Source organism: Myxocyprinus asiaticus, chromosome 11 (genome assembly GCF_019703515.2).
Source record: "Myxocyprinus asiaticus isolate MX2 ecotype Aquarium Trade chromosome 11, UBuf_Myxa_2, whole genome shotgun sequence".
In the NCBI taxonomy this organism is placed as follows: domain Eukaryota; kingdom Metazoa; phylum Chordata; class Actinopteri; order Cypriniformes; family Catostomidae; genus Myxocyprinus; species Myxocyprinus asiaticus.
The window spans coordinates 12945825-12959363 of record NC_059354.1 but is presented as its reverse complement, the minus strand read 5'-3'; the positions used below and the strand labels follow the sequence as shown (position 1 = coordinate 12959363).

The 13539-nt window shown below is 37.5% G+C and overlaps 1 protein-coding gene across 2 annotated transcripts in view; it reads right to left on the bottom strand.

Annotated features, from left to right (window-relative positions):
• Positions 1–3343: 3343 nt before the first annotated feature.
• Positions 3344–13539, bottom strand: part of LOC127448202 (poliovirus receptor-like) — a 33365-nt gene continuing 23169 nt past the window's right edge. The window contains exons 4-6 of one of the 2 annotated variants that reach the window (XR_007898482.1): positions 13287–13435; positions 12610–13105; positions 3344–4607 (exon numbers count right to left, since the gene is read on the bottom strand). Coding sequence is in view for 1 of the 2 variants with exons in the window: in XM_051710560.1 (XP_051566520.1) it covers positions 13071–13105; positions 13287–13435 (184 nt within the window). In the remaining variant the exon portion in view is untranslated. Of the gene's footprint in view, positions 4608–10476; positions 13106–13286; positions 13436–13539 lie in introns of those variants that run through there. The other variant, XM_051710560.1, reaches the window with a different exon arrangement.

Genomic DNA, 13539 nt, shown 5'->3' with positions numbered 1-13539 from the left:
TTAGATCCAATACCAACCAAGCTCTTAAAAGAGGTATTCCCCGTAATCTCACAAACTCTTCTTAATATTATTAACTCCTCGCTATCCTTAGGATATGTCCCAAGAAACTTTAAAATGGCAGTTATCAAACCGCTTATTAAGAACCCACAACTTGATCCTGGAGAACTGGCTAATTATAGACCGATTTCAAATCTCCTGTTTATGTCCAAAATACTAGAAAAGGTAGTATCCTCCCAAATATGTTAATTTCTACAGAGAAATAGTATATATTAACAATGACAGTCAGGATTTAGGCCTCATCACGGTACAGAGACTGCACTTATCAGAGTTACAAATGACTTGCTCCTATCATCTGATCGTGGCTGCATTTCACTTCTAGTGCTTTTAGATCTTAGTGCTGCCTTCGACACCATAGATCACGACATTCTCTTGAATAGGCTAGAGAATTATGTTGGCATTTGTGGAGTTGCATTAGCATGGTTTAGGTCCTATTTAGCAGACCGCTACCACTTTGTCTATGTAAATGAGGAATTGTCAAACCAAACAAAAGTAAAGTATGGAGTGCCACAGGGATCAGTTTTAGGGCCTCTGCTTTTCTCCTTGTATATGCTTCCACTGGGAGACATTATCAGGAATCGTGGAATAAGTTTCCAATGTTATGCCGATTATACCTAACTTTATATTTCTTTAAAACCTGATGGGATTTCACATTTCTCCAACTTAGCAGAGTGTATCAATGAAATAAAAGATTGGATGGTCAGAAATCTCCTTCTACTCAATTCCGACAAAACAGAGGTACTAATTATTGGACCAAAAACATCTAAAAATAAGCCGCTAAAATATAATTTGACTCTCGATGGATGTACTGTTACATCATCTTCAACAGCGAAGAACTTAGGTGTTATATTTGATACCAATCTGTCCTTTGAAAATCAAATTACCAATGTTTGTAGAACAGCATTCTTCCACCTAAGAAATATTGCTAAATTACGACACATGCTCTCTGTTACTGATGCCGAAAAACTAATTCATGCATTCATGACCTCAAGACTAGATTATTGCAATGCATTACTGTGAGGATGTCCATCAAGATCAATAAATAAACTTCAATTGGTTCAAAATGCAGCAGCCAGAGTGCTGACTAGAACCAAGAAATATGATCATATTAGCCCCATTTTATCATCATTACATTGGCTACCTGTTAAATTTCTTATTAATTTGAAAATTCTGTTAACTACGTACAAAGCTTTGAAAGGTCTAGCGCCGCAGTACTTAAGTGACCTTCTACCATGCTATATTCCATCCTGTTCATTGCGATCGCAAAATTCTGGCCTGTTAATTGTCCCTAGAATATCAAAATCCACAAAAGGAGGTAGATCCTTTTTATATTTGGCTCCTAAACTATGGAATAGTCTCCCTAACACTGTTCGAGATGCAGACACACTCACTCAGTTTAAGTCTAGACTAAAGACTCGTCTATTTAGCCAGGCATACACCTAATTTATCCTTCAACTCACAATTAGGCTGCTTTAGTTAAGTCTGCTGGAACCAGAAACAGTGATCATGATCTATAACTCTGCAATACATTGAATGGCATCTATGCTAATATTATTTTATTTGTTTCCCTGTCTCAACCTCGGGACTCCTATCCTGAGGTCACCAGAACCGTCTGGATCCAGCTCCATCCCTGCTTCGTGTTGGACTCCATTGCTATGTGTCGCTGTGTGATGATGACTAATAGCAGCCGGTGCCAGCCAAACATCACTTCAGTCTATTACGATGGACTTCAGAGGATGAACTGATGCCAACTCCAACCATAAGACATGGGATACTTCATATGCCATTGCCTGAACTTTGGATTTAGGATAGACCTCACCGAAATTACCAGCCAGGTTGAACTGCAATGCACCTAACTGATCTCTGCCTACATCACCTTGGTCTAATGATGGACTACACTCTTGAAATGGAATACATAGACTATAAATTAATTGCCAACAAAACCCTTCTTCAGCCAACTAACAAGGACAATTGCATTTATGTGAACTTCTGCAGTTAATCCAGGATGGACTTCAAAGACATTAGTCATTAATTTTACATTTCATACAAAATCTTTGTTTAAACACTGACCCTTAACACTTGCTTAGTTTAATAATTTTAAACCATGACTTGCACTATACATAAGTAATATTGGCATTATATTCATGATGTTAGCCAGAGGGGAACTGGCCCCACAGTGAATCTGGTTTCTCCCAAGGTTATTTTTCTTCATTAACCAACATCTTATGGAGTTTTGTGTTCCTTGCCACAGTCGCCTTCGGCTTGCTCACTGGGGTTATAAATACAATTATTATTTAATTACTTATTTTTAAACACAATTCACAATCGTATTTTATCAAATTACACAACGATGACTCTAAGACATTATAGATATTACAGTTTTATCTTCTGTTAATGCCTGATCTTCTGTAAAGCTGCTTTGAAACGATGTATGTTGTGAAAGGCGCTATACAAATAAAAATGACTTGACTTCCCGATAATAAACACACAGTGATGCATATATTATGATTCAGTAAGTCATGAGCCATCACGTTATAATCTGGCTGCAGTAAGCGCGTGCTCGAGGGATGAGCGTCCCGCGACAGAGTGTACATCAGTCGGGTGCAATTTTAATCTCTCCAGTGTCAGAGTTTGTAGTTATTTACATGACCAGCTTCCTTATTATTTGAACTTTAATAAAGCTATAACACATTAAATATAACTGCATTAAAGATGTAACGCTGGGGTGTTTACTTTAAAGAAGAGCTCTACACGCAAGTTTTGCTTCAGCGGAGTGGCAGCTCGAGCTCCACTTATTCCACAACGAGAGTGCTTCTGTATTTTCTTATTTAGTATTATTCCCTCATACTTTGCAGTCTACATCACCTGAAGCTGTTTGGAAAGTTTAGAGTGCTTCTGGACTGTGAGCTGTGTAATTCTTCCTCTCCTTAGTCAGGCGCAAACTGCAGTGCTGCTCTCGTGCCTCATCATTAGAGTTTAATGTGATCTCATGTTACATTAAATGAGAACAAAATTTTTGACGACAATTTTTTACTGTCGACGTTGTCGATAACGTCGACTAATCATTTCAGCCCTATTTTGTTGTGTTTATAACTGCCCAATTTTTGTTCATGTGGCCACCCAAACAGTATCAAATCACTACAACCACTGTATTATGAAGAATGAAAGTTGCAATTTTGTTTTGCATGGTGGTGATCCATGTTTGTGATTAACACTTTTTTTATTGATTCCCATACATAATACAGAACAAAGCACAAAATAAATAAACAGAATCAACCATTTTTTAGAAAATGAAAATATAAGTCAACAAATATATATAAAAATATATAGTCAACAAATAAAGAGAGAAAAGTAGAAAAGAAAAATTCCACAAAGGATACAATGTACAATTTCTGTGAACCATTCGTGAAATGAGGGAGCACCTTTTGACTTCCATCCTCTAAGAATTATCTGTCTGGCAATCATTACACTATTTTGGACCCAGCATTATGTATATTTGTCACCTACTTTAATAACCGCCGCATCACCCAATTTACTGTACATAGTCTAGGGCAGAATGAAATTTGAGTATCTAAAGCCTCACAGATAAAATTCTGCAATCTTACCTAGAATTTTTGAATCTTAGGCAGAACCACAGAGCATGGGCTATGTCTCCATCCTCCAAATGACATCGCCAACAGATCTGTGTGTCTTTTAAAGTCAGGTCATTTTTATTTGTATAGCGCTTTTTACAACACGTATCGTTTCAAAGCAGCTTTACAGAAAATCATGCATTAACAGAAAATGAAATCTGTAATATTTATAAAGTCTTACAGTCATCATTGTGTAGTTTGATTAAATATGAAGTGTGTGTAAAAATAAATAATTAAATAATAATTGTATTTAAAAACCCAGTGAGCAAGCCGAAGGCGACTGTGGCAAGGAACACAAACTCCATAAGATGTTGGTTAATGGAGAAAAATAACCTTGGGAGAAACCAGACTCACTGTGGGGGCCAGCAAACCAGCATGAATACAATGCCAATATTATTTATTTATGTGCAGTGCAGGTCATGGTTTAAAATTATTAAACTAAGTAAGTGTTAAGGGCCAGTGTTTAAACAAAGATTTAGTATGAACTGTAAGATTAATGACTAATGTCTTTGAAGTTCAGCCTGGATTAACTGCAGAAGTTCACATAAATGCAATTGTCCTTGTTAGTTGGCTGAAGAAGGGTTTTGTTGGCAAATAATTAAAAGTCTATGAATTCCATTTTAAGAGTGTAGTCCATCATTAGACTCACTGAGATCAGTGAGGTGCATCGCAGTTCAACCAGCAGGTCATTTCGGTGAGGTCTATCCTAAGTCCAAGGTTCAGGCAGTGGCATATGAAGTATCACATGTCTTATGGTTGGAGTTGGCATTAGTTCATCCCCTGAAGTCCATCATAATACACTGAAGTGATGTCTGGCTGGCACCTGCTGCGTTTAGTCGTCATCACTCAGAGACACATAGCAGTGGAGTCCGACACCAAGCAGGAACAGAGGTGGATCTGGCCACCTCGGATATGAATCTCGAGGTTGAGACAGGAAACAAACAGATTAATATTAGCATAGATGCCATTCAGTTTTTTGCAGAGTTATAGAGCATGATAAATGTTTCTGGTTCTGGCAGACCTAACTAAAGCAGCCTAATTGTGAGTTGATGGATAAATTAGGTGTATGCCTGGCTAAATAGATAAGTCTTTAGTCTAGACTTAAATTGAGTGAGTGTGTCTGTGTCCCAAACAGTGTTAGGGAGACTATTCCATAGTTTAAGAGCTAAATAGGAAAATGATCTACCTCCTTTTGTGGATTTTGATATTCTAGGAACTATTAACAGGCCAGAATTTTGCGATCTTAATGAATGTGATGGAATATATCGTGGTAGAAGGTCACTTAAGTAAACCAAGCCTAAACAATCTAGAAGGAGTCTAGCAGAAACTATGCAAAATCATAAACTGAATAAGGCATACCCTTGCATCCCTAGACATAGTTTAAAATTTTTTTTTTAATTCTTTCCCACTCCCCATACTCCAATACCAAGTTCAAATCTCTTTCCCATAACCTCAAAAGAGCTGTTAAGGTTCTCCCAGACTCCGAATCAACGAGGAATAATATACTGGTGCTTTATGACCCTCTCCAAAGGCTATGAGTATCACACAAAGACTGTCCGCAGCCTTAGAGGGTTGTATAATACCACTAAAAATAGAACAAATAAATGACGCAACTGTAAATACCTGAAAAATTGAGACCTAGAAATTCCAAATTGCTGTTATATTTTCCAATGATCTCAAAGCTCCATTTTCATAAAGGTCACCAAGTGTAGCAACACCCCTCTCAATCCATTCTTTCCAGCAAAAGGGGGACTTGTTAATACATAATTTGATGTTCAGCCATACAGTATAGTTGAGAAAACCTTTAGGTAAGTATCAAAATTGAACATATGGGAAACCTTTGTCCATACTGAATGTGTGAAATAATAGGATGCATTTTTACTTCTATAGGCAATTTAATATAAAGACTTTGCAATGGTAAGATTGGGGCAAGGACCATTGTTCAGTGTTGTACCAGGGAGGGGCTCTCTCTGGTGGAAGAAACCAATGGGCCAAGTGTCCAAGATTAAAAGCATAGTAATAAAACAAAATTTTGGGGAGGCCTAAACCTCTTTTGTCAGTTGGTCTATGTAACTTACTGAAATGCTACCGAGGTTGTTTTATATCAAATAAAAGATATTCTAATATTAATTAGATATTCTATCAAATTGTTTAAAATAAGAAAGAGGAACTTCTATCTAGAGGGAGAGACTGCAGTAGATAATTGAGTTTAGGGATACAAATCATTGACCTTCCCAGCCATAGACAGATATACAGGTGCATCTCAATAAATTAGAATTTCGTGGAAAAGTTCATTTATTTCAGTAATTCAACTCAAATTGTGAAACTCGTGTATTAAATAAATTCAATGCACACAGACTGAAGTAGTTTAAGTCTTTGGTTCTTTTAATTGTGATGATTTTGGCTCACATTTAACAAAAACCCACCAATTCACTATCTCAAAAAATTTGAATATTTTGACATGCCAATCAGCTAATCAACTCAAAACACCTGCAAAGGTTTCCTGAGCCTTCAAAATGGTCTCTCAGTTTGATTCACTAGGCTACACAATCATGGGGAAGACTGCTGATCTGACAGTTGTCCAGAAGACAATCATTGACACCCTTCACAAGGAGGGTAAGCCACAAACATTCATTGCCAAAGAAGCTGGCTGTTCACAGAGTGCTGTATCCAAGCATGTTAACAGAAAGTTGAGTGGAAGGAAAAAGTGTGGAAGAAAAAGATGCACAACCAACCGAGAGAACCGCAGCCTTATGATTGTCCAGCAAAATCGATTCAAGAATTTGGGTGAACTTCACAAGGAATGGACTGAGGCTGGGGTCAAGGCATCAAGAGCCACCACACACAGACATGTCAAGGAATTTGGCTACTCTTGTTAAGCCACTCCTGAACCACAGACAATGTCAGGGGCGTCTTACCTGGGCTAAGGAGAAGAAGAACTGGACTGTTGCCCAGTGTTCCAAAGTCCTCTTTTCAGATGAGAGCAAGTTTTGTATTTCATTTGGAAACCAAGGTCCTAGAGTCTGGAGGAAGGGTGGAGAAGCTCATAGCCCAAGTTGCTTGAAGTCCAGTGTTAAGTTTCCACAGTCTGTGATGATTTGGGGTGCAATGTCATCTGCTGGTGTTGGTCCATTGTGTTTTTTGAAAACCAAAGTCACTGCACCCGTTTACCAAGAAATTTTGGAGCACTTCATGCTTCCTTCTGCTGACCAGCTTTTTAAAGATGCTGATTTCATTTTCCAGCAGGATTTGGCATCTGCCCACACTGCCAAAAGCACCAAAAGTTGGTTAAATGACCATGGTGTTGGTGTGCTTGACTGGCCAGCAAACTCACCAGACCTGAACCCCATAGAGAATCTATGGGGTATTGTCAAGAGGAAAATGAGAAACAAGAGACCAAAAAATGCAGATGAGCTGAAGGCCACTGTCAAAGAAACCTGGGCTTCCATACCACCTCAGCAGTGCCACAAACTGATCACCTCCATGCCACGCCGAATTGAGGCAGTAATTAAAGCAAAAGGAGCCCCTACCAAGTATTGAGTACATATACAGTAAATGAACATACTTTCCAGAAGGCCAACAATTCACAAAAAATTTTTTTTTTATTGGTCTTATGATGTATTCTAATTTTTTGGTGGGTTTTTGTTAAATGTGAGCCAAAATCATCACAATTAAAAGAACCAAAGACTTAAACTACTTCAGTCTGTGTGCATTGAATTTATTTAATACACGAGTTTCACAATTTGAGTTGAATTACTGAAATAAATGAACTTTTCCATGACATTCTAATTTATTGAGATGCACCTGTAGTAAAGCCCACCTATCGACATCACATGAGAACCTTTTCATTAATGGGTCAAAATTAACTCTAACTAAATCTCTCAAATTTGCTGGAAATAAAATGCCTAAATACCTTTCCTTTGCTTGGGCCATTGAAAGGCGCCAGGTTGGAAAGCTGTGGTAGGGAAATACCGTATGCTGTCAGAGCAAGAGCTTCCAATTTAGACCATTTAGACCAATTCACCATGTATCCTCAAAATTTGGAGACAGAATTAATAATTCTATGGAGGGTAGTGTAGGGCTTTACTGGTTGTTTAGATCAGTGTTACTATCAGAAATAATTAATAATTATTTCTTTAGTTATTAATTAATATTTAAATGAATTAATTGAATCTAACTCATTAAAACCTCATATGGGGCTCCAGTAAATGTAGTGTGCTACGTTTAGGAGCGGGTTTGGTTATTAGCAATAATTAATAATTATCAAAGATAATTATTAATTATTAAAATCAATAGAACATTGATGAAAATCAATGTTAGCTTTTTTTAATCCTTTAAGTCAACATTGATCAAAGATAATCACCAATCATTAACATTGATGAAACATTAATTAAAATTAACATTAGCTTATTGATCATTCAAATTCAACAATCATCAAAGATAATTATCAATTATAAAAAATCAATAGAATATTAATAAGGATTAACATTGATGGGGCACCACCCTGGAATCAGGGACTAATAACCAGATAGTATAACAGTCTCAATATTAGATTGTTTTCTTAGGAAAATCGACATCCGAGGAATATCGATTTTCGGAAAAAAACAAAACAATGAATGAAGGCTTGAATCCAAGCACTGACATCCCATTAGCATGACACAGGTGTATGCAAAACAAACCAAAACACTTCTCTTTGTAATATAACAAAGTTTATTTATGCAGTAATATCAATTAATAATCAATACAATGCAGTCAATAAACTTCCGACTTACAACTACAAACTAAACAGTGATATGATTAGATATGGAAATCAAAATAATCCTATAACACATGAGGGTGTGTGTGTGAGAGTGTGTGTGTGTGTGTGTGTGTGTAAGGAGGGACATGCACAAAATGGCGAACGTGACTCTCGTGGAGAGTATGTCACGCGAGACTTCCGGCCAGGGAATATGACCGCGAATGTGGACGGAGAGAAACCAGTCAATGGTAGCTTAGGGACAAAGCTGAGCTTTATCACGAAGCTATCTACTAGCCAAAAATGTGTGCCAGAATGTTTGTAAGGGGTCGCGCGTGTGTGTGGTTAGTACGAGAGAGAGAGAGAGAATTAAGTGATGGCCCCAAAGCCGATTTCATGATCGTGGGAGAGAAAGCAGCTATTTGTTTATCACTCAGAGACGCGGTGGACGGCTCATAAACAGTCCCGCGTTCTTTGATTCTTTAATGGATAAACTCAGTTTGCCGGTCTCACCCGCGATGGCGGAAATGCACAACAGCCCAATGTGGTTGGACCACAATACAGCAAATCAAACTCGTGATAATTAATACCCTGAGTATTAATAATGAGCGGACATGGTGGTCCATAAACTGTACAAGCAATAACCTTGAAACACAAGAATAACACACTATAATATTCTATCTCTGCCCAGATGTAAACCTCTTACTTGAATCGCATGAGGATGCAGAATGTGTGTTCATCCGTCCTTCAACTCCGACTCGGTTCCTCAAGGCTCGGGTGATGACGGGAGGCCGTTTCCTCGCTCTGTCGGCGGGCGGTACGGCTGCTGATTCTCGGCGGGCTGGCGGAGAAATTAGCAACGTCAACTTGATTGAAGATGGAAGAGAAATATTTTATCTCTTCACTTCTGCAGGGAAACAGATGAAGATGTGGATTGCTCGGCGGGCTCCTTTGGATCCGTTAGAGTGTTCGGTGGAACACAGAGTAATCTCAACTCGTCCAGCGAGATGGAGATTGTATGGCCACAGTTTCAAGTCGGATGTTACTTCCTTGTGCCACAAGGCTACACCTGAGAGCAGCGATGATCTGTGTCTACACACGGTGAGCAAAGTTGCTGGAAGCAAATCCCTGAAGCATTTCAGAGGTATTTCTACTCCTGATGATGTCATGGTTGGGGTGCGTTCTGTCGTGTGCCTCATCCAATAGGAGTGAGAGTTCGATCCTTTAGTGAGCAAGGCTTCATGGGATTTGTAGTCTGTTTTGGACTCCCTTTGTTTGATTTTGGCGTGATTTCTATCAGTATAATTTATGACTTATGTGGGGGCCTGAGTTAGGTTTTACGACTGTGTAAGGCCTGCCTTTGTCTTCTATCTGAATACATGAGGCCCAACAGTAGGCATAAAAATTTAAATACAAATCTTTAAAGGCCTTATTAATATCTGTGGAAGAAGTAAATATATTGCCTCCAGAAGACTTCACTGAAGGAATGGTGGAAGAACACTGTCTCTGTTTTATGTATCTGGTAAGCTGTTTCCCTGCTTTGTCCCCTGACTCAAAATATGTCTGTCTTGCCCTGAATAACCAAAACCCTACCTTCTGTGACAAAATAGTATTGTAATTTACATGCATGACTGTTTCTTAGTAATATTTTAGCTCAGTCAACTCTCTAAGACCATTGGATATTATTCGGTACTGTTTCCGCACTTTTAATACTCTTTTCCAATTCTATGAATTCCTGTGCTTTGATCTTTTTAAAGAGTGAGGCATATTGTATGATCCACCCCCTAAGAACTGTCTTAAGCGCCACCCATGCCATGCCCACAGAGGACACTGAGGACCTATTGGTAAAAATTACATAAAAATTAGCTTCTGTCTTTTACATTTTTTGAAATTCTGTGTCTTGTAGAAGGGATGTATTAAAGCGCCATCTAAATGATTTTCTTTTCTCTATATGCAGCAACATCTCTAAACACACCAAAGCATGAGCTGAAACTAAAATGTTCCCAATTGAGCAATCAGTGGCAAATGGAATAAGTGACTTAGGCATATATATATATATATATATATATATATATATATATATATATATATATATATATATATATATATATATATATATATATATACACACACATACATAACTATTCAAGAGTAAATCGGATGAACTGATGATTAAATGGTATAATCCCTCCCATATGGATTCAGAAGTCTCCAAATATCTGTAAGACCAAGATTTTTACACATCCTCTGTAGTGTCAACATTGCTCTAAAGCAGAGGTGCCCAAATTTTTTTCCTGCGAATGGCCAAAAATCAAACTTGATTGAGGGCCATGGGCCAAAGGTAAACATTGCATTATAACAGACATTTTCTTTTAATCTTATGACTCTGTCAAACTTTTATGTCAAATACTTTAATTTAAACTACTAATTCAATTTTAAAATGGTATGTTTCAATAATTACAAAGTTGCATGATCTTTACATTGCATAATGTGCATTGTTAATGAAAATGTTTTTGTTATCTCATTCACATATTTCCAAATATTTTGGCTATTAAATTAACATAGCCTACAAAACTAATGCACCGACACAGGAGATGACAGCATTTCTCCAGATTTGGAATGAGGAGCTTATAAAAAAAACTTAGCAACTCCTTCATGCCATTTAAATATAAAATGCAAAAATAAACATTTAACAATGAACATCAGAGATATGATTCATACACCAAAAGTGGTTAATGTTCTGTAAAATTATTATTGTATCATTAATAACTTTTTAACTTCAAGGTAATTTAACACATCCAGATTTTTTTGGTAAATATTATTATTAACAACATTGTAGCATTTGGTATTTTTAGAGCGGGAGTACGAAACTGAACTGATGCGGAGCGTGAGAAGCAGACAGAGTGCCCGTCTGTGCACGTTAATGGCACAAGCATCCACGACTAACTCGGCAACATCTGCACAAGGGATGGCATGAAACAAATAATGTTCAGTGAAAATTCAAATGAAGATTGCGATGGATATATTTGGAACTATATCAGATTTCAGGGGATTTTTTTGTTTTTTGTTTTTTTGCCCAGAGCACCTGTTAATTTCTAATCTTGGCAGGAACTAGATATGGAAATGAGAGATAAAACAGGTGTTTAAGTGTCTTTCTTCACCATGCAGCTGGTACATTACATAAAGGATTTTTGCTATTGCTGCCTTTCTTGCAAATGTGCTGCATTGTGACTAATGAGGGAGCGTCAAGATATGAAAGGCGTTCGCCGTCATCAGCTTGCAATGTTAACAGCTTTGTTGGTTATGAACATGAACAATATTGTTTTATTGCATCGCTCGCTTACGGAGACACAGTATAATGTCATTTGCATTTGGAATTAACATGTTTAGAAAGGTTTATAAGTTCAGTAACTATGCGAAAATGCACACACTCACTAAATTCAATAGGTGCTCAAACGCACTGCTGACAGTTGCAAAAGAGAGAGGGATAGATTTACTCGCATCTTCTGGAATTACAGTTTGATACAAAAACAAGTTTATTGATTTGATTTTGATTCTGTATCTATTGGTTTACTAATTTGCAGCTGCACTGTAAAGTGAATAAAAGTGTGCAGGAATTTTCCGCATTATGAATGTGGAACTTGCAGGAATTACTAAAACTATGCGCAAAACCCACAGTCCCGTGCCGAATTTCAGACCCTGCTAACTGTATTATATTAAAATATGAAAGTTGCCCTGATCCCCATCTTTATGATTTAATTATACACAAAACATTACTCTGCAACCTGCTAAATTAATGCAACGAAAAGCTGCTTCAATAGCATTTTTTTTTTTGTCAAATGTGTTCTTGTCATATATGGCAAGACAGGACAAATCAAAGGTCATCACGGGCCAACTTTGGTTGCCCTGGTTTGGTCATCTGTGCTCTAAAAGGTCTACACACTTTTGCATTACTATGATAAAGGGACAAATCCATTAACAGATTGAAGTCTCCACCCAAAACCATGTCATGGAGGATCCCAGCTGCTTGTAACTTTCCCTCAAGATCAATAAAAAGGTTCTGATCATCAGCGTTGGATGCATAAATATTAGCCACTATAAGATTTTGCCCCTGTATTTCAGCCAAAACAATAATGACTAAATTATCTTTAATCTGTTTTAGACATTTAAATTGTAAATGCTTACTTATCAATGTGATGACTCCCCAGCTCTTATTCGAACCAGCACTGCAAAACACATACCAATCCCATGCCCTACCAAGTTTTTCAGCTTCCTGTGAAGAAAGGTGTGTTTCTTGAAGGCACACTATATCATATTTTTTAAGCTTAAGAAAAGATACAACCTTCCTTCTTTTTATAGGGTGCCCCAGCCCATTAACATTCCATGTGGAGAGAAAAATGTTACCTAAATTAAAGTGACACATTCACATGCAAAGAAAAATAAGGCAAAATTATAAAGACCACTTTCCAACATTGAAGTAACCATAAAATCCTGAACCCACAGAACAGAAAAAAGATGCGCTTCAACCTTGCGCATAACAGTCTCAACTGGTGACCATCCCCCGGATATACATGCACGCTCATGACTATTAGAAATGTTAACAAATAAATTAAAAATGTTGTTGAATAATGTCCAGGATGAAGTGCTCAAATCTCAGAATGGTTGTCTCCCATATTTTCTCCTAGAAAAGAGAAAACACATGATAACAACTACAGGCTAAACAAACTGTATCACTGTCATCAAAACATGCCTACTCAAGATATTTTATTACATAACTTTTCCTCAACATTTCAGACATTCCATATCAATATAATTTCAGTTGCTAACACAACTTATTTTTGTGATTAACCCAAAGTATTTACCTATGTGCCAGTAGAGTGAGCCAAATCCAGCACCATACTCATTTGAAGCATTGCAGATATAAAGGCCACTGAGGTCAGGTGTAAGTTTCAAGAAGTACAATCTATTCCCCTCTACTTTAATGGAATCATCAGGGATTGCCTGGTGCATCCTACTCCATGAAGAGGAAAGAGAAGACAGAGATGTGCAAGGTTAAGGAGATGATTGTGGATAATAAGAAAACACTGCGAGTCTCGATTATCATTAGTTGGGCAA